This window comes from Melospiza georgiana, chromosome 1 (assembly GCF_028018845.1).
Source record: "Melospiza georgiana isolate bMelGeo1 chromosome 1, bMelGeo1.pri, whole genome shotgun sequence".
Classification (NCBI taxonomy): Eukaryota; Metazoa; Chordata; class Aves; order Passeriformes; family Passerellidae; genus Melospiza; species Melospiza georgiana.
In genome coordinates this window covers 129,196,954-129,224,406 of record NC_080430.1, presented here as the reverse complement: position 1 = coordinate 129,224,406, position 27,453 = coordinate 129,196,954, and the positions used below count along the sequence as shown (strand labels likewise).

Genomic DNA, 27,453 nt, shown 5'->3' with positions numbered 1-27,453 from the left:
CCAAAACCAAGAGCAAGAATACATGGGCAAGAGTACTAAGCATCAGGAGAAAATCAGTGGCACTTCGTAGTGGGTAAGGGAAAAATATTTTAGCAGTTCTGCACTACCACGCTAACCTTTCCTTTTTGTGTATATTAGGTAAGAAAAAGCTTTGAGGAGACTGTAGCGCTTTTCTTCCAAAGTGCAGGATTTTCTCTCCACATCAGTTCTAGATGGTATCTGTGATCAAAGGGACATACACTGTTCATATGCTTCCTCTGTACTTCAGAACGAGGGGTGACCTGGAGGGTGTATAAGTGCCCTTGTGTGGTTGCCTGGAAACTTTGGCCCACACAAGTGTCAACTTTCTTTCATGGTTATAAAGGAAGACTGAGCCTCATAGAGAGCTTTAGTCTTGGAGAAAAAAGGTCCTTGTGTGTTTTAAAACAAGTGTCTCACCAGGAGATAATAGTAGAGCAGTGGGTTATAAATGATGTATTTTGTTCACTTCGCCTTGATAATGGCACAAGGGAAAAAAAGTTCATCGCTCTCTTATCAAAATACTGTGACATTTCTCCTTCAACTGTAAAATTTCCTATCACATTCCTCTGCTGCAACAGCAACTAAATTTACTCAATTGTAGAGACTATATAACCTCTCATCAAAAGGTGTCTTTTTTATTATTTTTTTTCTTCTTGCTTATACTTCAGGAGAAGCACCAAGGTTGCTGAAATCACTTTTTACAGTGAAGAAAATTTGCTTTTAAGGAGCTTATACATTAGCTACTGACTGCTATGCAATACCGTGCAGGCTCATCTTCTGTCTTGGCCAAAGACAGCATGACTTTTACACTGATTACATTTGTTCTTGAAGATGTATTTTAAACACATTTGAAAATGAAGGTGACTAAATGCTGAAGACCAAAAGCACTGCAAAATGGTGGCACTTCTCTTGAGTGACAACCTACTTCCAGTTAGTACAGATTGCTGTTAGAGACAAGAGTATTCCTAAATACCTGCTCAAAGCCAGCTGAAGTAAATGAGAAGTGATATCAGTGGGTTTTGGGTAAGTTATACCTTTGTCTAATACAGAGGAGCAGTATGGCGCTATGTGTAGTAGGCTGTATTTCATCTGCAGAAGTTGGCGTGCAATCACTTACAAAACTATGGAAAACTACTACCACAGGGGACTGTTCTGTTTCTGTGGGTCTAATGGCAGACATCATAAAATAAAGTGTGTAAAAAGTATACCCAAAGCATATGTCCTCTAATATTTTGACAGGTGTTAGTATAGTGATAGTAAAAAAATCAGTAGTGAAATTTGCAGCTTTGTGAACCAGATTCCCATAATTTAAGTTCAACTGTGCAGCTTTAACTCAATACATTGCCCACATCAGTTTTTAACATGGATATATCAAAGAATATACAGAACTGCAGCATATTGCTATAAGTGACTGAAGTGTTAACAAAAGTAAATACTATTGCTAAAATGCAGAGGTAAATCTCAAAACAGAAATACTTCTAAGAGAAAATAAAGTTTAGTGTGCATGTGGAAGGTAGCCTTGAGTCAAGACTGCAGGCAGAAAGATACTCGTTTTCTTCAAACTCAGCAAATATTGAAGAACAGCCATAATGCCAATATAATGATTAACTCCTTACAATGGATCCTGCTCAGAGTTACAGTGTTCTTCCAATTAATCTCCAGAGACATTTAGAGGGTGGGTGACATTCTGTGAAGGACCTGGGGATTCCTCCTTCAATAACAGACTTAATAATGAATAAAAAGCCCTTGAGTTAATAATGTGCAACTACCCCAATACCAAATGATGATGGGTATAAAATCCCATGTATGTGTTCTGTGCCTGGCATGCAAATCTTCTATTTCAACCAATTATGACTTCTCTTATATTTCAGAGAAGAGTTTACTACTGACTGGATCATCATTTGGAAAAAATTAAAATTGGAGTAATGCAGGGATATGAATCTTTTATGATATAGGTGATGACTGAGTGTGAAATTGGGGATAAGTGGAAGTTTATTTGATGTTACATATTTCTCTTTCATACTCACATGGTAATCTGTTGGAAGATATATTGTCTTTAATCATAGTCTTTTGAAGCAAAAGCTCATGGATGGACTGTTTCTGAGATGCATGACATTATTTTCATATTTTTTAAGAGAAGACACAACCATCTGTTGCTATTTAGAAACTGCAAAGGATGTTTTTATAAAAACTGCACTTTTATTAACATTGCAACTCAAGAAGAGCTCTTGGTTCAAAATTTGATGTTGAAATAGGGAGATTACATAGTAATTGAATTTTTATTTGCATTGGAATGGTCAGTGAAAACATTCAGCATACCCAAGAAATCCCCCATCTCTTTGTACAAGCAGCCTTTGTTTCAAAGGACAAGGGTCAGTGGGGCAGTGTGTTCTCATATTAATCAATAAGTTTATGGTTTATATATTAACCTACAAATGTATGCTGAGATCAGCTTGGAATTTTGTACACATGGCATCATGCTAAGTCAAAAAAATGTAACAAAGGCAAGAGGCTAGCCTTAACTGTACTGGTTTACTGACTGTGCTACAATGCAACACACAAAAACCTACAGGTTATTTTTGCCTTGAAAATAATTTTCAAAAGTCTTGAAATTAATTTAAACTTACTGCAAATTGGGCAAAGTAACTTAGATACTACAGTTTCAAAATTTGGTTGCTGTCTTCAGCTTAGGTGGTGTGAGGTGCTGGGAAATGAGGCAGGATTCCAAAATAATCACATTCTGAAAGAGTCAAAATGTGAGTCTGAAATGCAAAAGCATTCATTGTGCTTTCTGAAGGCATGATGTAAAAAACAGCAAATGGGAAAGCTGTAGCATCAAAATTCAGAGACCGAGGTAGGGGTAGCAGCCCCATACTGTCACTGTGGTACATATTTTGGGGATATTTGATTCCTGCTACCAGAATATTACAGAAACAGGGGCTAAACTTAAGTAACTCTCGCACTTGTGACAGCTCAGTGGCCTTAAACATGGTTTGAGGCTTTGGACGAAAACCCAAAATTTGTAATACAATAGAGAAGGTATCAGAATAATATTGGCTTAGCATACTATGCATAGTTAAATGAGAAGAGGAAAGCAGATGTCCCCAAGAGGTGAGAGGTACTTTTGCACCTTTTGCACCTTTTCACCTAACAGATAGGCCTACACGGAGTAAATGTATTTGATCAGTATTTTGCTTGATTGCATTTGGTGATGTTATTTATTTCACGTGGTTAAGATACAAGAAAAAAGAGTAATCTGTGTGAGAGTCTGACCTGGATCTGATCAGTCTTACCAGATGTTCTTACCAGAATAGCTGGGAACAATATCCATTTGGAATTGTGAGCTGTAGGAATCCTTATGCTAATCTTTTGAAGACTACAGAGACTCTTCAGTTGTTTGGGAGTCCAACACAAAATGGCAACTTAAAAGTAGAATTTCTTTTGCTGTTTGTCCCAAGAATATGAAAAATATGAGGTCTTTATAAAAAACAGTTCTTGCTTTTCACATGAAGGTTCTGAATAGCTTCTTTGGTCTGTTTTACAAAAATTATTTGGTTTAATGCTTAAATTATTTGTTTTCAGTAGTCTGCAAAGAGTGTACAATGGCCACAGACTGTACAAAGTACACTTTTATGACGAAGAGATGAAAGGAAGGGAGATGAAAAATCTTGTAAGGGAAAAATATATATTTTTTTCTGGGGGCACTGTAAAATTAATGACTGAATACTAAAAATATAAAAAAATAAGAAATACATATTATTTAGAATATTCTCTAGAATCTTTAGATTTTAGTCAAATGTTGATGAACTGGTACACAAAGTTTTATTCTACAGATGCATCCAGTTCAAGTGCTTGGACATGAGTGATGTCAGACAGTCAAAATGTGGTTAGCTGCTGTACATACATAACATTCTCTAAATTACAGTTTTTTTTAAGTGTCACTGATAAGCAAGTTGGGTGTTTCCAGAATTGAGGGACATCTGGAAGACTGGGATAAAGTGCATATGAATGAAAAAGTTGGAAGGAATTACAAATGTCTTTGAGACAGAAGTCATGCAAAGATTAATAGAAAGAATGACTGTAAAAGGGAAAGTGAACTTAGGAAAAACATAAAATAAGCCACCTAGAGAACTTCGAAAGCATATGTTGAGAAGTTAAACATGCATTTGTTATTTGATTTTGAGATGAGCCAGTCATGATGTTTCTTGCTACTTGAGCTGGATAAAATTTTATTAGAATTTTTTGATCTGTTTGCTGTCAAGTGGTCATGATTCCTGAATTCCATTTTACCTACACATTACAGCATGAAATTATAATACATTGGATGAAAGGAACAAAAATAAGATCAAAAAAAGATTTTAGATTGGATTTCCATACAGTATGCAGTATGTTGATATGCTGAATGCAAGCTCCATGGTACTGTTTGGGTAATTACAATAACATCTAATTTTAGGGGTTTTTTTTACTGCGGAAACCAAGAAAAAGATCTGAGGAAGTGAGGCTTAAGATGAATGAGAAGGAAGAGGAAAACCAAAGGACCCTTGTAAAAAAGGATTGATGCTTTCTTTAGTGAGAATGAACCTTTTGGTTTATTGTGTAAAGGGAAGTTTTGTCCTTGTAATGCCATGGAGGTTTGATAACCAGAGGTGTATTAGGTTGAGAGAACACAAAACATTAGACAAAGTAAAAAGATAAGGAATCACTGAAGGAAATGGAGACACACAGAGCTTTTACTCCTGCATTGCCTGTGTTCACACACTCTTGTCCACCCACATGCTCCCAGAGATGAGGAGGGAAAAGAATACTGAGACCCCCAAATAGTTGCTCCTTTTTTTTCCTCCTACAGTTTTATTCATGTGTAATACAAAATATAAACCTGAGGTAGGGGTAAATAGCCCATATAACCCTTCTCCTCTCCACACTTCTGGCCCATCTTCTCCCAATTGTCTTTCAAGTAGATAAGCTAATTTACAACTTAATTATTTTCTCTAATTAATATGTGCAGCACAGGAGAACGAAAATCATTTAGTATGGAAAAATTATGGTTTGTTTGGGTTTGTGAATGTGCTGTTGTGAGTTAGCAAGTTCCATACATTTAACTTCTGTCCGTTAGTGTGCTTTAGATTGTAAATTCAGAGGAATTTGACTCAGTCCTTTGACCAGTGTTCATTTAGTCAGCCACTGTATTCCCTTCTACAAGTTACAAGCCTCAAGCCCAGCACACATCTGCATTTAGTGCCTTTAGCAAAGAGATTTAAAGCCTCAAAAATATCATTATGGACAAGAGGCATGCAGGGTGGGTGAGATAAAATAATTGGTAGCAACATTTCTCCATTGGTGAGCAAAGGCCAACACAGCAGTTTAAACCCCAGAGCCCTTGGGCAGAACCCTAGAAAATGTTCTGTTATTAGCCTTTTGGTAGGTGAATAAATGAACTCCTGAATGGTCTTCGTGTAACTGCTGTGAGTGTAAACATATGTGAAAGGAGAGAAAGCAATCATACAGAAACCATGATGACTGGAATTTGTTGTCATTTCTTCTTTTAAAAATATTTCCACACATTGAATGCTACTTTCTTCCATGGTAGAATGGATCACAGGAAGTAATTATTACAGTAAGTGCATTATTGATTATGTTATTGTAAATTGTTTGCAGGTGAGAGATATTTTGTGTTATTACTTGTGCAGAGTCTAACAGTCATGAGATAAAAGGCCAAATGGGAATTTCACTTGATGGAACACATCAGATACTCTTCTGTTGGGGGCTGTCAGTAGTGCAGCAGAAATACCAGAAGGAGAGGTATTAGTTAGAAAGTTCACAGCAACTGCAGCCTACATTTCTGGAGCTGGACAACATGAATCAGGTAATCATTTGTCTATACCTTTATACAGTGTCAGTGTTGTGGGATTGAATGCTAGTGATGGGGCCTTCTTACAGATGGGAATTCATCTTTTTCCCTGTTCTGTTTCATAGACCCGATTCAAGAGAAGAGCCAAGCCTTCAAAAGCAGGTGCTGGAGGCTTTCAGGTATGTGATGTCAAATGCCTGAATCACAAGGCAATTGCTGTGGCAGGGGCATTTCAAATGTTTGTGCTGTCTCTAAAATTCCCATCACCTTTAACATTACACTTCATTATAAATGGAGATTTTTAAAAATTACCTCTTCTACTCCTGCAAACATTTTCTCTTCTGTAAAAACAAAACCAAACCAAACCAAACCAAAACAACAAAAACCCCAAAACAAAAACAAAAACAACAACAACAAAAAACCAAAAACCAAAAACCAAAAAACAACAACAAAAAAAACCCAACAAAAACCACAAAAACAAAGGGGAACAAAGGGGCAAGGACAACTGTAGGTAGTTGCCCTCATCTTATATTTGCTTTTGTATCATTAAAAGGAGCATGATACAGCAACTGGAAGATTATGACTTCTCTTGGCTTCAAGCAGATAGTGCCAGGAAAGTGAACAGAGACATGATATACTGAGTCTAATTTATCATACTGATTTTCCACCTATGAAGCCTGAAACAGTGAAGTGTTTAGGTTGAAATACTGGTCAAATTTGCTGTTTTCTAAAGGATGGCTTTCAGGTTTTGTGGAATGGAGAATGAAAGAGAATGAAAGAGCTGTTAAGCTGTCAGTAGCTTTTAGCTGTTGGCATACTAAACTCCTGGAGAAAATGAAAACAAACCAACCACTTTTTCTGCACAAAAATCACACACACTTTCCTCCAGAAAATTTTATTAAAAAAGCTACAATAGTATCCTAATTTGGACAAACATTTTATAGTTGTGAAGTAATTTCAGTGATCTGAAAATCAAAATATACTTTCAAAAATTTTGTTTTTGTAACTTTGAAATGTCCTAATGTAGTGAATTTTTATGTGTTTGAAATTGCTGTTCATTTCCTCTATGTTTTTTTTCCCAGATTCCACAATATATCATCCTATCATATTCCAGAGAAAATCCTGCAGAGTTGCAAATTCGTCATGGCTTTCTGTTTTTTTAAATGAAGAACAGTAACTGTGAAAACTTGCTTTTGCATATTCAAAAATGCCTTTGAAAATGTTTGTGCAAAGAAGGAAGTAACTGCAGAGAGTCATTTCAGACACTTCAGTTTTCAGTGGAAATGCATAAACTGCTGAGAGGGGGCTGAACTGGTGGTAGGGTGAACATTCTTTAGAAACAATACAAAATTACACTGAACCCTCATGTTGAACATGCAGGGCCTAGCTGCAGAAACCTGCTGAGGTCAATTAAAATCTTGATATTAATTTTCATAGGTTTCAGATTAACCTCATCTTTATTTTGTGGAATTACATTGTGATGGATTTATTTCATCCTCAGGCTTACATGCTTCTGTCTTCACACTTATTGTTAAGTCTTGCAATAACACTGGTTTTAATTTGGCATTCAAGTTCTGTTCCTCCCTGTGAGAAATATATGTATAATACAAATAAAAGCAGGAAATGGTTACCTCAAAATGGTGTTCTAAAGAAGAAAAGGTTGTCTGAAGAAATGTTCTAAAGTGCTGCATTTTTTTTGAAGGAAATGTGTTTTAGCTTGACTCTAAAGTATTTAAATAAAGATTCTTTATTAAATAAAAGGTGGTTGGTGTGATAGTCTGTAATCTTTTTCTTGAATCATTCATCCTTGTTGATATTTTTCTGTTCTGTCCACTATTGCTGATAATCTTGAATATTTCTGGATCTGCACTTCTGAATGCCAGACTCTTTTAGGCTCTGTCTCTAAGAAAATACTAATTAGTCTTGTCTGTGGCACATCATTATACTGCATTAGTTTATCCTTGTAATGCATTGCTTTAGTTGTAATATTACATAAAATGGGACTAGATTCCAGCATTGGTGTAGTTGTAACAGTCCCAAAGACTTTTGAAACATTTTTTTTTGCTTTTCCCCATGAATCCACAGTGTAATGAAATGTATCAGTCTGAGGATAAATTATGGGTATGGATTTTTTCATAATATATCTGGCAAGATAGCTCTGAATCAAATGAATAAATCAAGACTGGTTTAGGCCTCCAATTCTGTGTGCTTAGATGTCTGTGGCTGATGAAGAGCAGTGTGCCAGGAATCAGGATTCTCACTGTGCCATCTCCCAGTCAATGCAGTCTGTATCCCTTGACCACTAAAGGGAAAATCGCAATGAATCAATCACTCTCTTACAAGCTCTGCCTATACAGGTTGGTATTAAAGTGGCAGGAAAATGTGTGCCAAAAGTGCACCATAGTACAGTACTGTCATACTTGGAGTGAAGAGAGGTATGTGAACAAAGATCTAGGCAAAGGGGGAACCTTTATGTTAGCCCCTCCAGTTAGAATTCTTGCCATAAAGTGAGGAATGTGGACTGGCCAACTGTCCTGGGGCATAATTTAGACAATTTGGAAAACGTAATTCAAAATGTCTGAAGTAATGTCACTGAGAATTGTCTGCTACTAGCGTTGCAATATTGTTCTATACAATAATCGTCTGTTTAATCAGATTACAAAATAAAACATTCAATGCCTGTGTACCTGTGTCCAGAGGAGTTTTTGTAGCCCATTCTTCTGTACATCTTTTCCGTCATTCAGATTGTCATGTTATTTTGTAACCATGGAGAAGCAGGGAGGGATGCCTGTTGGTCGAATTTAGATTTCTCCGGCTGAGTGCAAACCAATTTTTGAGAAAAATGAGAAAACATTTCTTAATGTAAATTGTACTGTCACTCCCTTATATCATCAGTGCAAAATGGATTTCTTTCCAGATCATCTGAACTGTAAAATTAGCATATTGTTAAAGCATAGGTTTGGATGTGCAATATTGTATACATTTTCAGTGGCTCAAGATAGATGTAATTGCATCAAAGAAACTAATAATTGGTCAAATAATAAAAGTTTAATTTTTTTAAAACAGGCATCTTACAACAACTTTACCATATTTTTATCTAAAATTATTCTTTGCAATTTTTTAAAAATCTATCTGTGTATTGAGTAGGAATGTTTGACAGGATATGTAAATTACCATTGCTTCTAAAATGCTATAGCCCTTCTGAATGGGATGACCCATTTTAGGAAGAGGATAGGATTTCAAGTCTATCATCAGTTCCAGAAATATTGTGTGTGATTTTGGTGCTGTGCTCCCTGTTGACTTAAGAAACAATCTCTTTGCCATAATTTTCTTATATTTCTCATAATTTCCTACTGTTTTGTTTTACAAAGGTAGGGATTAATTTGATATAAGTTGTCTGGCAGTCACAGTGTGCTTTTCACTGATATTTTATGATGATTTATATGCTTCAGACTTCAGAATTATCCATATGCTATATTGCCTAGTAACATTTAAAAAATACAATATGGTTGCTGAGTTTAATTCATTTATCTTGCCTGGGTATTTGGAGCATGTATAAAATGTAACTTCTCCATCATGTCATAAAAAGTTATTGCACTCCTAGGATCATGAATTCAAGAAACATGACATAATAGACTGGCAAATATGGCCTTGTGTCTTCTGATGATGATCCAAATCCACCCACTTATCTTGATCTGCCTATATTGTTAACAACATGAGTTGTCATACAACTAATTTTTCATTTTAACTGTTCTTTATGTACAGTGCAGTGTAGAATTTACTTTTTATTGCCTTTTGGAGGGAAGTATCATACCTCTCAGTGAAATAATGGTTTTGTCAGACACTGGTATCTTTATTGTGTAGTGCTTTTAAATTCTACACTATTTATACCAAGCTCTCGTGGTGTAGGACAGGTGAGATGTGATGCCTCTGTTTCTCCCTGAGAATACTTAAAGCTTTCTAGATACTGAAGTGTGCTGTTGATATGGTAGTTGTGTGGTCTGTGTTGTAGCTTTCAAAGAGAATTATTTTGTTCTTTTAAGTACTCTATGAAAGTGCAAAATGTAAGCAGCCAGTGGAAAGGACTGAAAAACCTAAAGCTTCTCCTTGCAGTCTTCATGTTAATTTGCCTCCTGCTTCCTACCATAATTATACTCATTCAAAAGCGCAGACATTGATTTGCTATTGGGAGTTTTATTTTATTTCATTGTGCATGACAAGGAAGAACAGCAATTTTTATTGTATACAGTGCTAGTGTTTAGTTGTCAGGAGTTGCTTAAATGGGTTGTGAAAAAAGTCAAAGAATGATGCATGATTGTAAAACTCTTTGGATCCAAGAAGGTAAAAGCAGACAACACATTTCTCCTACAATAGCACTGAAGAGTCAGCTACCACTCAAATTGAAATTATTTTAATTGTTGTAAATATTTCTAGGAAGATGACAATAAATTAGAAAAGGTGTTCTCTGTGTACTTTAGTGGCAGGTAAGAAGGGAATAGATGGTTTGCTTTCTTGTGTTACCTAGAATATTTTGGAACAACTGAACTCAGCATTTCAAAGAGTTTGCTATTTTGTTGAGTGTATTTTAGAGATATAAAGCAATATATAAATAAGTATTTTCTCACCTACCTAAATTTTTTGATTGTAATAATTTCAAGAGTGAAAGCATGCAATGTTTGAATTTAGATAAATTCCAAAATCAAATTAAAGCAAAGACCTCAACCATCAAGTCTGAAACCAATCTTTCTCTCCAGGTATCTTTTCCTGTTAGTCAGAGAGTACAGGGTCTGAGCTTTGTTTAACTGCTTCAAAAAGTGATATGGAGTACATATCAGAAACATAATCAACCCCCACTTGCCAGCCTACTTGCCAGAGACAAAAAAGATGCAGAATATTTGAAAAGGGAATTCCTTGCAGAATGCCAAGGTTTGTTATTTTTTTGCTGTGTGGATTACAGTATCATGTAGAAGCTCTTGGTTTCTACTGACACAGATCCTTTTGTCCTAGATGCTATACTTTGTAGATAAATAAATACTTGTCTGTCTGTCTGTCTATCTATCTATCTATCTATCTATCTATCTATCTATCTATCTATCTATCTATCTATCTGTCTATCTATCTGTCTATCTATCTGTCTGTCTGTCTGTCTGTCTATCTATCTATCTATCTATCTATCTATCTATCATGCATATCTGAGTATCTGGATTACATTTTTTATATGAACATCTATATATGCAAACACAGTTAGAGTCCCCACTCTGGATTGCATGCTATTTAAAAAGACAGGTCAATAAAAGGTGGGAGAAAGGAATTATTATTACTTCCAGAGTTACAGAGAGATTTTGAGTGATATTGGATATCCCATAGGAGGTAGGCTTAGATCCAATTTACCAAGCCCAGATCTTTCAAAGATTAAAACTAAAATGTTTACCAAGCCCAGATCTTTCAAAGATTAAAACTAAAATGTTGCCACAAGACTGGCCTTCTCTAAAAGTCTGTGCATCTTCTTTATTTGATAGTTTCTTGGAACTGTTATTATGTTATGCATGGCAAAATACTTGCAAAGACTTGTTTGTAATTTGGTATTGGCTTTTGAATATGTGTCTCTCATTTAAGGAAGTAATTTCCAGTATTTTTTTATTGGTTGTCAAGAGAAGAAGACAGCATAAGCATACAGAAAGTACCAAAACATATCATGGCTATATTTGTCGAAGACAAATAGTGGAAGACTTTTTAAGCTGTGTGGGTTTATTTGTATGTATATTCTCACATATGAGTAAGTTAAGGTGCTAATGGTACAATCCATCCATAAAGAATTTTTTTATATGAAATTATCTTATTGATTTAGAATTTTAACCTACTTATAAATGCTTACAAAAAGTGTGAAAAAAATTAAAACTTGCATAGAGCATAGTATGCAATTTCCCCCCAGGTATAGTATTATTTCCTCCAATACTTTTATGTTTATTCATTTTACATCAATATGAAGTTTGTGAAGATGGAGTTTTCTTTTATTTCATTCTGACCTTAATGCTTCTGCTGTAACTTGAAGGTTTCTAGCTTCAGCTTAGGCTTGACTGGCAGATGATCTGTGATCAATAGGGGGAAGACAGAAAGTTATAAATCAGTTGTGTGAGGGAGAGCATATGTGCCTTAGTGCTCGTGTCTTTTCTAACATTTGCTTCTGGCCATTGTTGGAGGCAGTCACTGGGAGCTTGGGTAGGACACAGTACTGGGGAGGAGGCCTGAGGGCAACAGGGGGAGAGCAAGAGGCAGCTGAACTACCCAAGGAAGCAGTGTCCAGGGGACAGGAGATGGGTAGGAAGCAGGTTTTTATGGAAAGGTACTGGAATATAAAAAAGAGTGGTCCCAGCTCCTGCATGGAAGTTCAAGCTTTTTCAGATACTGAAAGGCTTGTTTTTTAAAACCACTAACTGCAACATTGGCTATGTAAAAGTATGATTTGGTTCTCTAGATGTTCTATTCCTTTAAGCTAATGCATTGTGTATCCTGTTAATGTACTTTGTTAATTGAGGTGAAAACATACGGGGGAAAAACCTGGTAGAATCAAGCTGTCTTTCTCCAAGATTCCTTTTACAGCAAATTGTCTGTGCCTATCAAAAAGGAATTGTTAAGTTGAAAATTATTTATGTACATCAAAGAAATTGTCATAGTTAAAATAGATATTTTCTCTTTGCGTTGATGCATGTGATTTTTTTTTTAATGGGGAGGTAGAGAGGAGCCAATATTTTTAGGGGAATTTTTGTGCTATTACACATGATTTTGTAAAGTGCTGATTTTATTATCAGGGGAATAAAGACTCCAAACTGCATCTTCTTCAATATGATCATTTCATACATACTTATCCTTTTTAACTCTATATATTTAATAATAGGCTATGCTTCTTATATTCTTACAGTAAGTCACCATTGCGGGATAATAAGAAGCTGTTAAAAATTGACATTAATATTTTTAAAACATCATAATATAGGGGCGGTTTTACGGCTTCAATGACAAAATAATTCTGTAGCCCAGATATATTTTGAATTATAATTCTTTAGATCACTGTTGACACTGTCTGTTTTGTGACTATGTTTTGCCAGAAATACTTTCTTACTTCTTCAAAATAATGAGTTTCTTTTAAGTATTGTGTTTTCAGAAGCAGTGATTGCGACTGTCAGGGAAAGTTAGGGCTCCTGTCACTAGCACTGACTTCCTCTGAGACCCTGAGTTTCTTATTTAGGCTGAAATTTCGAGTAAGGCCATGGACTTGTGGACTTGTTCTAAGTCATGGTTTACAGACGTAAAGTCTAAGCTGTGAAGTCAGTCTCAAGAGGTCATTGTTCAGGAGAAAGACTATCTACATCCTACTGCCACAGGACATGTGCCAGTGCTGGCTCTTCCTCAGGCTCCCCAGTCACTGCATCTGTCCCAGCAGCCATGGGATGTTCAAAGCTTGTAAAAGGGAGGGTGGTAAGGCAAGGCAGTTTGGGATATGCTTTACACACATGATGTCCCTGAGCCTTACTCATATGAAGGTCAAGATCATTCCTATACAGAAGGCTGCCACAAGACCAGTATTCTACTTAAGTCTTATGTAAGCCTCAGAGTAGGATTTAGGCAGTGCACAGGACTTGTGCTCAATCTGTTCAAGGGTTTATTTCACTCTAAGTTACAAGTCTGCTGTATAAGTGAGCATCACTCTTTTTATCAGCTTCAAAGTCTGGGCTATGCTAGGATGTAGGTGCATGTGGAAGCAGTGTGATAGTCCAGGCTGAGGCACTGAAGGGTACTCTGGTCCATGTCCAAACCCAGCAGTCAGTTCCTGTCTGGCACCGTGCTAAAAAGTGGTGCTGGTCACTGCTGGTACTTGATCACAGAAGATGCAGATAAGCACATAACTCGTGAGTGCTGGAGCAGTGCACAGCCATGTGTCTGTTATGCATGGCCATCCTCAGCAAGTGCAAAGGAATTATTAATTTGAATCTTGATATTGTACATTATAGTTATACTACATTTATCTCTATTTATAATAATGTTGCTTTTCATATAAATTGCATTTATAATGGATGTGACTATATATTGCATGCATGCAGTGGAGCATAGCATTCAATCTCCCTTTGTCCCCGTCTCCCTCTCACTTTCCTAATCTCAACAATAACTAGATCTTTTCGATGGTTACACTAAATACTGATAAATTGGAGTCTTTACTGAGGTTTTTGTCTTTTTTTCTTTGTACTCTCATAATTTTGTTGGAAGCATTGAAAGGAAATAGGAAAATAATTTTAAAGCATCTGCTTCTTTTGCAAGACATTTGGGCAGTTTGGCTCACATACTTTTAGCTAGATGGTGGTGTCTAAGCAGTGGTTTCATAGCTCTGAGTATGAATATCTGATAGAAAGCAAATAACTTATCTGCTGTTACACAAATGAGATGAAAATGGATCCTTCTATCTCTAAGCATAAGTACTGTAAACTGAGAAGACACCACAGATATGGTCACAGATGATCTCATTGCTTTGCTTTTAGAGTAAAAAAGAATACTTTTCAAAACACTTTTGCTTATGTAATATGTTTAATTACATAAATATGAATACATCAGTCTTCATGTTAAGTTAACTTCAGTAGCTTTTTGCAATCACTGGCAACATATGCTGCATTGATATTTTTCATTTTTCCCAAGTAAAAAAGAGATCCAGCAATTGGGTAAACATGCAAATGTCTATGATTTCTTTAATATAATTACTATATATACTTGCATAAATAGTACTGTTAAAAAAAATAAAGTTAGCCTCTTCCAGCTAAAGGATTCCAAAAAAGTTCTAGTGAAAGATTGGTGTAGGTGATGGTGAAATGTTAGGATTTTCTCCCATGCAGAGTAGCATCTAATTCAGAAAAAAACTTCAGTCTGAGTTACGTAAGCTGTATTTTCAGCTGTATTTTCTGTTGTCTTACGTACAGTGCTTCATAAACCTCTAAGTGTATTTCAGGTATATGAAGTGAAGAAAAAGCAGACAGGCTCAGAACTGAAGTGTTTTTGCATATATCGGGGAGAATCTGCACACAAAGGGACATTTATCAGGGGCTGCTGTTCCTCTGCTGAGGGAGGGAGCATACCCAGGAGTATCCAGAAAGAGATGATGATCTTATCAAGAAAACCTTCTTCAGTAATATTGTCAGCCTGCTCTTGCCAAGTCTGGCATTTCAGTATCCTGTGTATTCATGATGGAGAGAAAGGGAGCCTTGCTGTGCAAGGTACAAGTAGCAGGGATGAAGAACCTGCTCAGCCTGCTGGGTCTGTGCAGTGTTACAGCAGAACTGGGAGTGATGTTTGCCACTAGGGACTGTCTGTGTGAGAATGCAGTTTACACTATTCCTCTCATAGGGGACTGCAGTTAGGTCTCTTTAGCTACACTGGTTGTCTTTAGGGATTTTCTTTTTCTGTATTTTTGCAAGTACTTCTACTCCAGGTTTACCTCAACATATGGAGACAGTAACAAACCTCTTGAACTACTGAAACATGGAAAACTGTTGAGAAAAACAAACAAAAAAAAATATTTTCTTAGATGTAGAGTTAGAAAACAGAGGGGTATATTGTCCTTGTAGTTAGTAGTCTTGAAAACTAAAGATCTTTTCTTCTGATTTCATTTCAGGTACAGGATTTTGCCATGATGACTGAGTTTATTTTGCCTCTATCTGTAGACTAGATGCTGATATAAACACAATATTTGCTCTATTGTGTGGAACGTGACTCTGAAGCAAGTGAACAAACCTTTGGCATTGTTAGCATATCTTGAGTAAATGTATTTTTCTTTTACTTTTGTCTCTTTTGTTTCGTTGAGCATGTTTCTGTAAGTTTAGTGAAGCAGTCCAAATAAAGGAAAAGTCCAGAGAGCTGTGTAAAATCTAAAAATCTAATCAAATTCTAGCAATGATGTTCATTAGATACTCCCTCCTTTCTAAATTCCAGAGGAAAAACAGTACTTTTTGTTCATCTTGAACCATAAAAATTATTTTGATGGCATATGTGACAAAAAATTATTATTTAGTTTGCCATTTCCATTTCTTTAGTAGCTGTTCAATTTATGTGCTATTAACATTTATTCAATTAATTGCCCTCCCTTCCAGTTCCCCCCAAAGATAGAATTCGCATTGTCATTTCAAATTGGTGCAGAGAGTGTTCACCACTGTAGGTCTGTGATTTTCTAATCTGGGATGTAATCCTGTGTTTCTAAATTCGGTAGATTACAGAAGTGTGAGGTACTATAAGAAGGTAACTTTTTTCTTTTGTATTTATTTCATGTAAGTAACTAAATACTAATAGAGTGCTAAAAATCTCAAATTGGGAATTTTTGAAGTGTCTTTTTGATGACTTCTTTTGACACTATAGTTTATGAATACTAAGCTTGTGCTGAAAAATGTAGTGCACATTTGCATCAATTAGGTTAGCTGTGTATTTCAGTTGTCAATCTGAAGCAGTTTGTGTACCCATCCCTGAGGTCACATCAACCAGTCAATGTTGTGGGCATAGCTGGAGCCTGGTGTAAACTAGATAACCAATAATGAAACTTTTTCTCAAAAATGTTTTGTGGCACACATGGTGATCTGGCTGCTTGGATGTAGAGAATGGGTTTGACCAAATGTCAGGTGAAATCACATCTCTGGGTTCAGTGGAGACCCACTTCAGTTTTTCAGTTTAGCCAGGACTCAGATGAGCAATGAGATATTAGAATATTTTATTTTAGTGGTTTAGCTTATGAATTAAGCACTGTAATAACACAGATGCCTTGCCTAGAAAATAGTAGTGTTTGCATTCTAATCCTAAATGGGAATTCATGCGCTTCTCTTGTGTTTCAGATTTGGAAGTAGATGTTTCTTCTCTCACTTTGGCAAGTTTTCTGCATCCCAATTTTCTTTAATATCTTATGATCCTCTTTTTCCAGGTGCTGTCTTTGTGTCCTGATCAGACCCAACTTGAGTCTTCAGATTGCTGTTTCCCTAGACGACTTCTCTCTTGCTTTGTTTCTTAAATTTATTTCTGCCCTCTCTCCCCTCTGACTTCTGTGGTCTTGTTTTCTCTGAAAATCTTTGCCTAGTCTTTCCCTATCCTCACTTTCACAATATTTGTTCCTTCCCTTTATTGCCTGATGTAGGACAGCGCTGTTGCAGATAAGGATAGCACCTGCACTCTCTGCCATTTGCAGTACTAGCAGCAGGTAGACGAGATAAAGAAACTCTGCTTCTGACTTTCAGGGTTCTGAAGAAAGGTAGGGAGCAGCAAGTTTTTTTGTTATAGAAAATGGAGAAGGCTTTTCATTTGTCATCCTTACCTGGAGTGCACTGCTGCCCTGTGGGAGTATTGTCAAGATGCAGCAATGTTAGACAGATGAGCTAGGCATGAAGCAGCTTGTGGCAGCTTCTCCTGCATGGTCTTTGCTATCTAGACCTGCTTCTAAGCAAAGGCAAAGGAGATCAGTAGGTCAGAGCCACAAGTACCTCTGGCCTATTCTTGTGTCTACTTCCCTCATGGCTGAGGTTTGGTTAACTCTATTCCTTAAGTGGGATCTATACAGGAAGGATCGGGGCTGGGGAAGGAGTTGCTGGTGGGTGGCAAAAACTTCAAAAAAGAAAAAAGGATGCTATGTTCAGAAGCCCTCCACCACCTCAGTGGCAGCAGAATAGCAATCCTCCCTCCAGGGTGACTCCAATCCAGAGCTGTTTTCTCAGTTTTCAGTCCTGAATCTGTTCCTCCTTCTTTCTTGTCCTAACACTGTCCTGCCCCATCTTTTGGGAACAAAATTAAGTTTTGCCTTTGCTTGTGGAAAACCTAAATAACCTCTGTTTTTGCCAAGACCCATGAGAATGCCATTTTTGTAGCAAAGCAAATGATAAAATTTCTTCAAAGATTGACTGTAATTTAGTCCATTACTGCTTGTATGCAGTGTGAGTTTGTCTCATATATGTGTGTTCCTAGTAAGATAACTACAATTTTTGTATCCCCAGTAGACTTGTAGTGCTGCAAATCAGACTGTACCCTGACACTGCCCAGGTCATTCTCGCTCTGGGGTCAGTGCACTGACTGCAAAGTGGGTACAGTATTGTCCACTGTGAGAATTAGGTAACATGATGTATTAAATCCCTGACAAACACAGTAATGTGAGCTGCTTTGCCATTTTCAGGGATTTTTAAATTGAAGGTGGTGAGATGCTGGAATGGGTTGCCCAGAGAGGTGGTAGATGTCCCATCCCTAGAAACATTCAAGGTCAGGTTAAACAGGGCTCTGAATGACCTGATCTAATTGAAGATGCCTCTTCTTGGTGGAGGAAGGTAGGACTAGATTATCTTAAAGGGTCCCTTCCAACCTTATTCAAAAACCTATTATATGATTCTCTGAATTGTCTTTTTGCCTAATATGCTTCCACAATAACAGAGGCAAGCATCTAGTCAGTGCTGGAAGAGGATTTGTTCATTCACTCATTCATTAATTCATTCATCATGAAGTGCCATAGCACAGCAAATTTTGGGTTACTGCCTCAGAGTCACAGTTATTTGTTTCTGGATTTTGGACTATTGAATGAGTCCTGTGGAAAGGGAATGTTACTGTTTCACCATTTCCATTACGTTATCTTTTGCAGTGCAATTACCAGCTAATTCAAAGCTCTTTGTGTTAAGCTAATAGCTTTTGACTCTCTGCTGTCAGCCACTCCTCTTTGTGCACTTTTCATACGGTTTACCAGTTCCCCTACCACTTACCTATAAAGAACATTTATTTTTTCTCTGAGTAGAGGCTCATCATAGACAAATCATTAAATGGAACATCAAAAAGATCCCATCTGTTAGAGTTGCATATGGGTAAGATCACAATTATCGAAAGCCTCTTTTTTTTCCCTTATGCTTATCCGTACAATAAATGTAGTTGTCAGCAGGATAAGTTCACGCATCGGATAAGGTCACAATTTCATTTAGTGACAACTTCCAACAGTGTGAACTTACAAGGTTCGATTTATTAAAGAGTCAGAAGGGATAAGATCACTGCATGGCCAGCCTGATTTATCAGGGTTTGACTGGAGTACTTGAATAGAGAATGTCGTATTTCAAGTTTATGTTCAAAACTGTAGTTTAGTGTGTGTTATGTCTCAGAGACTTGAAAATTGAGGGAGGAGAATTTACAGGAAGTATCTCAATAATGCAGTTTATGTCTGCCAAACAAGTGTGTGAGCACTGAATATTGGAGCTACCTTATTAAGAATCACAGAAGTGGAAATGGGATAGTTCTCCATTATCAGTGAATTGCTATATGCAAACCTACACATATTAGTTTGTTATAATGGAAGCAATCACCAGCCAAATATTAATTGCAGATTTTTCCTGTGCATATAGGATGGCAGGCAAATACTGGGTTCTGTGTTGGGCAGCACTTAAAAATTGAGAGTGTTTTTAACTAACTAGCTCTGACTTCAGAGCAGTCCTTGTTTGAAACTACAACATACACAATTTCTCTGCCATGCAGAAATACTCATTAGAGAGCCAGGTGGCTGTGGACTGGAAATATGCAAAGAAGGAGCCATTTGTTTGTGGAAATTGGTAGAGCCCCATGGTGTCAAATAACCAGTCTCTAATTGTAGCAGAGGAGGAACTTACTCATTGTTTTGAACTGACTCCACTTAGAAAGCTATTTTAAATTAAGAAAAAAAACCCCAAAACTATGGCCCAAAGCTATCAGTGACTTGCTTAGAAGTCTTAAATGCATACGAATCTGGATACAGTTATTTCTGAATGTAGTTCTCCTTATGTCCCACAAAAACTGTTCATCATTCACCTTCAGATATATACTCCTTTGTTTCTTACTCCAGAATGTAGGTAGATGGATGAAAGCCAGTATTATTTTGTTTCAGAAATACTACATATATTTTTCTAGTAGTCAGACTGTGGTCAAAACTTGTTAAGGGTCAAAAGCTCCTGCTGGATTCCTGTGTACTCTATGTTTTGGAGAGAGTTTTTTTAAATGATCCTGATTGTGCTGTAAAAGAATACAAAGCTAAACTGACCTCTCTACCTTCTGTTTAATGAAAGCCCTGTGTGGAATGCCTGAAACAATATATGCATGTATGAAAAGAATCCTAAATTGAGTCCTTTCATTCTGGTTTCCTAGCCACCAAGGTGGCCTAATATCTTAAAAGCCATGGGATGTTTTATAGCTGTACTAGTGAGTCATGACTTGAGGCTTCTTTTACAGTGCAGCTATCATAAGTCTTTGAGTAATCACAGACTTTAAAAGTATGCTACATCAACAAGATAAGAGAAACAGCCCACAGCACTAACAGCATTATCTTTTACCAAAATTGATTAGCCCATACTATGTGTCTCAAATATTTTGTATAAACTTACTCAGCAAGCTGGAAATAAATGTGTTCCTGACGAACAAGCTGTGGCAAAAAACCCCAAAAACTACTTGCTCTGTAGCAAGGAAAGGGCAAGTAAATATCACTAAATGAAATGTCTCTTAAGTAATTTTTTTTCCTTACTCACAAAAACTAGAAGCAGGGCATCACTTCCTCTCTACTTGTATTTCTTAGTGCTGCTTCTGTCATACTTCTTGCTGTCCTTTTCAGCTGGAGAGCTGACAAGTCTGGGATGAAGAGAATAAACCTACTTCTCTACTTTGCGTGGAAATTATGAGTATATCACATATTTTATTCCAGTGGTAGGAAGGAGTTCTGTTAGAATTTGCTGTTATGGGAAGGAACTTGTATTCAGTACTGAGATGGTCTGTTGCAGTTGCTGATTACTTGAGGCGCCTAACAGTGTTTGGCACAGAATTTTCTGCTTCCTTTGGGTTTGAACATGGATTAAAGAAGGCTGCAGCAGCTTTTCATCCCTTCTTTTCTTTTCCTCCCCACATGTTGGAATTTCCATGGACAAGTATGTGTGAAAAGTCAGTACCAGCTGAGTCTTTACACTTCTTACTGTGAGTGGTGATACAGCAATGAAGTCTCAGATCCTCTTCCTTCTCCTGATGTAATCTGTGAAGACTCTGAGCAGTTGTGCAGGGGATGGTAGCTGTAGAGAGCACTTCAGATTTACATCTGAACTTCCTCTGGGGCTGAAGGGGAAAATCTTGTCTTGCTGACTCATTTTTCAAACCCTTTTAATTAAGTCACAGGGTGAGGTTCTCATTTTCCAGCAGACACCCTTGAAGTCACACATTACATAGGGCCACAGGTATGGCATTTAAACCAGCATCCCTGTGGGAAGTCAGCAGTGAGCAGGGGACAGCTGCAGTTACATCAAGTGGGAGAGTGACCCCCTGTGTGCTGCAGTTGTGCTGCCATTCACCAAATAGGAAATCTCAGAGGAGAAAAATTTTGTAAATAAATGCAGAGAAGTTGCAGGCAGTGTCAGTTTTTTTTCCTCTAAAAACAAAGATATTCAGATGAAAAAACCAAAATCTTTGCCAAGGACTAAATTTTAATGTGCTGCACCTTGTATAAGCATAACCAGATTGTCTCGTTTTGCCTAAAAATGCAAGCAGATTGTCCTTCCCAACTCTGACATTCACCCATAGCATTAAAATGGCTGCTGGTCATGGTGACAAATGTATCCTTTTTTCGAGAACTGCAATACAGAGAAACAGAAAGGTTTTGAAGCAAAAGATTTTGTTACCCTGTCTGCAATCCACTCCTCTTTCACAGCGTTCTAAGTATGTGGGGAAACACAGCAGTTTCAGTACAATTCAGCATGATGTTACCCCATAGGCAGAATATTTCAAAGTATTCATATATATTGAATATTGCCTGAACTACAGCTTGGAACTGTAACAAAAGAGAATAAGAGAGAGAACCCATAGTACCTTATTTAATTATCAACAGAAGGGAAAAATATATTTGGGAAAAAACAAAAGCTTGTTCTTATGCTTGCCTCAAAACTGGACTACCTATCAGGTATAAGATTCATGGTATTAATTTTATTAAAAATATAATGTGTAATGATGTGTACCTTAAAACTTTGGTAGCTTTTTGGATATCAGTGGTTGATCTGCCCTAAGTTTGTCGTTCTTAATCCATTAAAAGACAGGCCTGCTTGTAAATCCACAGGTACAGATAAGGAGTCACTGTTTGACTGTGTCTGAACCCTTTTCAAATGAAAAATGTCAGTGGCAGAAAGGGAGGCTGAATTATTTTTTAAAAGGGTTTTCAAAGATTCTCATGATTCCTCTGGTATCAGTTAAATGTGACATGTCCATAGACATGGCTGTTTTTTAGTGTGCTGCAGTTTTCATCTCTCTGTAGAGAGAAAATGCTGCAGTATGGCTAAGTGATAAACATGTTACTTTGCAATTTCTCTCTTCCATAATTAACATATAAAGAGATTTTTAAAGCTAATGCAATTTGTAACAATGTGACTGTGAGAAGGAAAAAATGCTTTTATGGTTGTTTGGGGTTTTTTTTTTCTTTTTGGACGCATATATGTCACATGTGTAAATTAGATATAATTAATCCATAAGCTTTCCTGCTCACATACTGTCTCTTAAAATGTCATAGCACTGTCATGATGAGGACTCACCCACATACAGAGAGGCTTTTGTAAACCAATACAGCTCTATTTCCTAGATTTGTTCCAGTTTGCAGGAAGGATCTGATGCACGATTTTACGTAGAGTAGTTTTGTAATCTGCAACACTCAGAGGTGAAATTTAGATTTCTGTGCTTGAAAATGGAAGCTGGAGCCAGCTCTTCTCTTTGGAAGATGGTCAAGATTAACCCCCGTGGACAAGTAAAAGCTTTGTAGCCTGACTGCAGTGTAAATCCAGGCATCCAGGGGAATGTTTAGCTGGGGGAAGTTGTGGAGGCTGCATGTGAGCCAGGAGGAGTTACTCACTTCCTTCAGCCCAAGGTTCATTTCACAACAACCACCAGTGCTAAATCTGGGATGAATTGACTCCTTGCACAGTTGGACTTTGCTCTGTTTGTGGAAAAGCACCATCCTTATTTGGGGTGGAGTTGTTGAGATGTGCTGATGCAAAAGACAGGAATCACTGTTGCATCTGTTTGGTATGGAAAGGGAGCAAGGGGCTTTACCAGTCATGGAAAACAAATCATGAAAAAATCACGGCTGCAGTGAAGTGGAGGTGAGCTCTGAGAACAACAGATTTTTTGCCTACATGCAGGAAAGTGAAAGCTTGGAAGTGCAAGAGCATGGAAAAAATCAGTCAAACATCTAACTGGAAAAGTACAGATCAGCCTGTCCTTGTTCCATTGTATCCCTAGGAATGTCTGAAACCAGAATTTATTTAGAAAATAGTATTAGAAATTGTGTGTATGAATATAACTGTTGCTGTATTTTTAAATGAAATGTTTGTCCATAAAAAGTAGTCTTAGTGAAGAAACTGGTTTCAAAGAAGAGTTGTACAGACTAATATTTTAATCTTGAAATAAAATGCAAAAATATGGAGTGGGAAAGGTGGTGACTAAATTTATTTTTCCCTTCATGAGAATGATGAATTGTGTTCTTCTTTCACTTTAATGAAAAATCCAGAAAAGTTAATGTGAGCAAAAATTTCGCTTTTAAGTGGTTAGTTTTGAAGTCTTTGATTTCAAATACAAAATTTATTTAAAATAAAAGAATATCATGCACTAAAAGTCATTATGCACTAAGAAAACACCATCATACAGCTTTCCCATTGCTGTTACTTATTTTGTCTGATAATATTAAGCTAAAAATTAAACTTATTTTTTGTTTAATTCTGAAATCATACTGTCTGTAAAATCCCAAAAGTTTAAAATCCTTTTTGTAATTGCAGTAAATGCTTTTAGTAGTATCTTGGAGGTGTAGTGAATTTTTTATGGCTATATGCTGTTTTTCTCAAATTGTTAGTTGCTGCATGCTTCTGAATGTGATCTTGTGCAGCAAAATGCATCAAGGAGGTTAATGCACCAGGTGTGGCTGCTATTGGACCCTCTCTTTTCAGCTGTCATTTCCCCCTTCCTCAGCACTTCTTAAGAACTCTTATGGAATGCTATTCTGAATAAAAATGCTTTCAAACTCTAATGTGTGTGAAAAGATGCAAGAAAGGAATGGGACTTTCTGAACCAAATTTGAATATAATTATAAGGGAAAAAGGTTTGTTTTTCTTTTGCAGGATGACAAGATCAGTTGTTTTTCAGACAAGCATAATTAATTCTCATTATATTGGTCCTCAGAACATTGTGCTTGTAAAACCAACACAAAGGGAGAGGTGGTTGTTGTCAAGGCATGAGTGAAAGTACTCTCAACACTGCTTGTTTTCTTTGTTTGCAGGAGAGTTGGAGGTGGTCCAGAAAGACGGGGAGCGCAAGATTCAGAGCCGGCAGCAGCTTCCGGTCGGAACAACATGGGGGCCTTTCACTGGGAAGATGGATCTGAATAATAACACCTTGGTATGTAGATGCTGTGAGACACTTCTCTTTGTTATGCTGTGTGCCATTCTTCAGGGAGCAGCCTGGATTGCTCCTCAGACGGAGCGTTTGGAAACAGGCATTGTTAGCTTTAGCGGACAGTGGTATTTGGCTCTTCTCCAATTCCTTCATCTATGGCAACCATCCACGTAAAGTTATTTGGAGCACAGGTTAATAGGGTTTAACTTGTTCTTTTACTGAAGGGAAATGTCACTTCCTTGTTTGCTGAACCAAGGTGTTGTGTTTCAGTAGTAATATCTGGTTTTTTTCATGGATTTTTAAATTTTTCATAGTATTAATTGCTGAATACTTAATTTACATTAAAGAAATGTATCAAAAATAAATAACTACATTATTTTAAGATAAAATTAATTAAATTTGCCTTAATGTAATTGAACATAGCAAAATCTTCCATCAAATTCACATTTTTTTGAAAAGCATCAAAAGACACCTGTCATATAATATATTCTCAATTAGCCTCATTTTTTATTCTGATTGCATAAAGTATGTAGACCATTTTACTTTAAAGTAATGATCTCACTTCAGTGCACTGAAAATCATGTCATTTCTAGGTCTTCATTTCATCTTTGTTTGTGTTGGTTTTAAGTCTGAGCTTCAATATTATTTGTGTATAGTTCAGATTAGTTTTCTGAAAATATCAGGAAGGAAACAACTAATATCTCTAGGAAGGTTTAAACAGTCTTGGAACATGCATTGCCCTGTGGGATACTTCTGAAGAACCATTATCTGCAGCTGGATCACTGTTTGCTATTACAGACCTTGAACTGAATGTATTTAGCATAAAGACATGTGGGACATTTTCACAGGAAGGGATTACAGGCATTTTGGGTACACACCTCTGTGCTGCAGATGGAGAAACTGAGATTCCCAGTGTTCCCCAGCACTGGGTGTCGTCCTGCCCTTGCAGGACCTGAAGAGAGTGAGGAGCCCTGAGTTGCTGATGTATCGTCTGGGACAGTGTGAGGGAGGGGTTGTATGGACAGGGGAGACAAAAGGAGAAAATTATTTTCTTCAACTCCTCCCTAGAGAACCTGTGCCTATGTAATGGAGTTCTCTTTCTAAGGATTATTGGATAGGATGCATTTTACTTTCGGTAAATACGCATATTTAAATTTGAGTGAAGCATTATTCTGAGTACATAGTATAGTATGGTATAGATATAATGCATAGTAGACATTTAAAATCTTACTATTTTGTACTCGTTAGTGTACTTTATTCATCAAATGGTACTAAGAAATGTTACAGAAAGTGGCATGGAAACTTTGTCTGAGTTTCCAAAAGTTCAGTATTCCCAATCCAGATCAGCCTTCCCATTCAGGCACCTGAATAAAGAATAGATTTTCAGAAGTACTGCAGAGTCAAAGCACCTTATTTGTTAGAAAGGAAAAACTGGAAAATTTGAACTTGTCTCGTTTTTTCCATCAATTTAATTTTTATTTCTTCATCTATTTCATTATTGGCCTGTCATCATTCTCAAAATGTTTTTTATAGAAGGTCATATGTGACAACCACCTGTAATTCAAATAATTTTCTGAATCCCAGCGTAACCAGTGACCTTTCATATAACAGAAACCTTAGTCATGTTGTAGCTCAAAGTGTCTCCAGAATCCATACTGTAGAGAAATGCTAGTTTGGTTTTGTCCACTTGTACCACTTCATCAGGTGTAGACAACATGCTGATAATGTTTAAGTATAGGAGGTTGTATTGATTGTCCCTTCTCTACAAAATTCATCTTTATCAGATATTCTTAGAATGAATTTACAACATGTCAGCACGCAGCCAATCATACAATCATATTGTATCTCTTTTTTTTTGGATGGAGTTGTAGAACCATAACCCTTGCAGAACCTTGCTTCTTCCTTAATAGCACAGGAATGTTTTAAGATATGTTATTGCTTTTTAAACTTGGGCAAATACCATTTTTTCTATATCAAAAGCATTTAGTTAAGATAGTTGGGTTTTAATGAACTGGTAATGGAGCAATGTGCAGAACTGACTTTAAATTTTTGTATTGTAATAGGCTAGAACAGCTTTCTCAGTATAGTTCACAGAGACATTCAATGAAAATCTTCAGGACTTTTTTCTCACTAAATGGGAAAGATACATTTTATTGTCAAATTAAAAATCATTAAGTCTATTTTTACTAATACTTGAAAGATTTTACTTTTGTTTTGCCTACAAATATAGACACATTTGGAAATCTGAAAAAGTTTCTTTAAACAGAATTTTAGTTGTCACAAATATTGTTGTGTCCCCTGAGCAACTCCATTCCTTGAAAAAGTCAAAACTGAACTGGGCATCATCTTGAGCAATCTGATTTAACTACGAAGTTGCATCTGACTTTGAAGTTTGCCCTGCTTTGAGCAGGACTTTGGACTGGATGACCTCCAGAGATCTCTTCCAACCTGAGCTATTCTCTGATTCTAAGTATTTTTCTTTTTCCCAAATATCAGATGTTTGCTGTAATCCTACATTTGTTACTCTAAAATGCTGTGTGAAGAAATGCAAACGTTTTGATGAAACTTTAATTTGCTGTTAAAGCAACAAAACTCCTACATCAGAAACATCAGCTTCTACATGGTTTTCTTTTATCTTTTTTTTTTTTTTTTTTTTTGTCTTGAAATTATTCTGGGGTTTTTTATGGCTTTTTTGACCCATTTGATTACTTATCTCACTATTGTACATGTTGTCTGTTGTTCATCAGGGGAATTGAGATTCTTTACTTAGGTTATTAATGTCTGTTTTGGGAAGCTCATTTGGGTAGAGCCTCAAATCCCTAGAATTCAATCAAACTTTCACATGAAGAGCTGAAATCTAGTTTATTTCATTTTTGAATGACAATCTCAAACATTATACTGCTATAAACACCAAATTTTTGGAGAAGAGTTTTAATGTGGATTTTTTTGTATAGAGAGAAAAGTAAAGAAAAATTCAGGGATCCCCATGTGAGTAAATATCATAACTTTTGCAGCTGCTACCTTTATTGGGAAATCAGTTTGTGTCTCACTAAAAGTGTCTTACCTGACTGTACTGTTTGGTGATTGCAATATGACAGTGCCTCACAGGATTAATTCAGGCTGTAACAATGAGAGCTTACTTATTCCCCTTGCACTCTGCACTGAATGCAGCC

General features: G+C 36.7%; 1 protein-coding gene across 2 annotated transcripts in view; it reads left to right on the top strand.

Annotated features, from left to right (window-relative positions):
* Nucleotides 1–27,453, top strand: part of ZFPM2 (zinc finger protein, FOG family member 2) — a 308,930-nt gene that overhangs the window by 123,389 nt on the left and 158,088 nt on the right. For both annotated transcript variants that reach the window (XM_058025119.1, XM_058025111.1), the window contains one exon: nt 24,165–24,283. In XM_058025119.1, the coding sequence (XP_057881102.1) occupies nt 24,165–24,283 (119 nt within the window). The remainder of the gene's footprint in view (nt 1–24,164; nt 24,284–27,453) is intronic.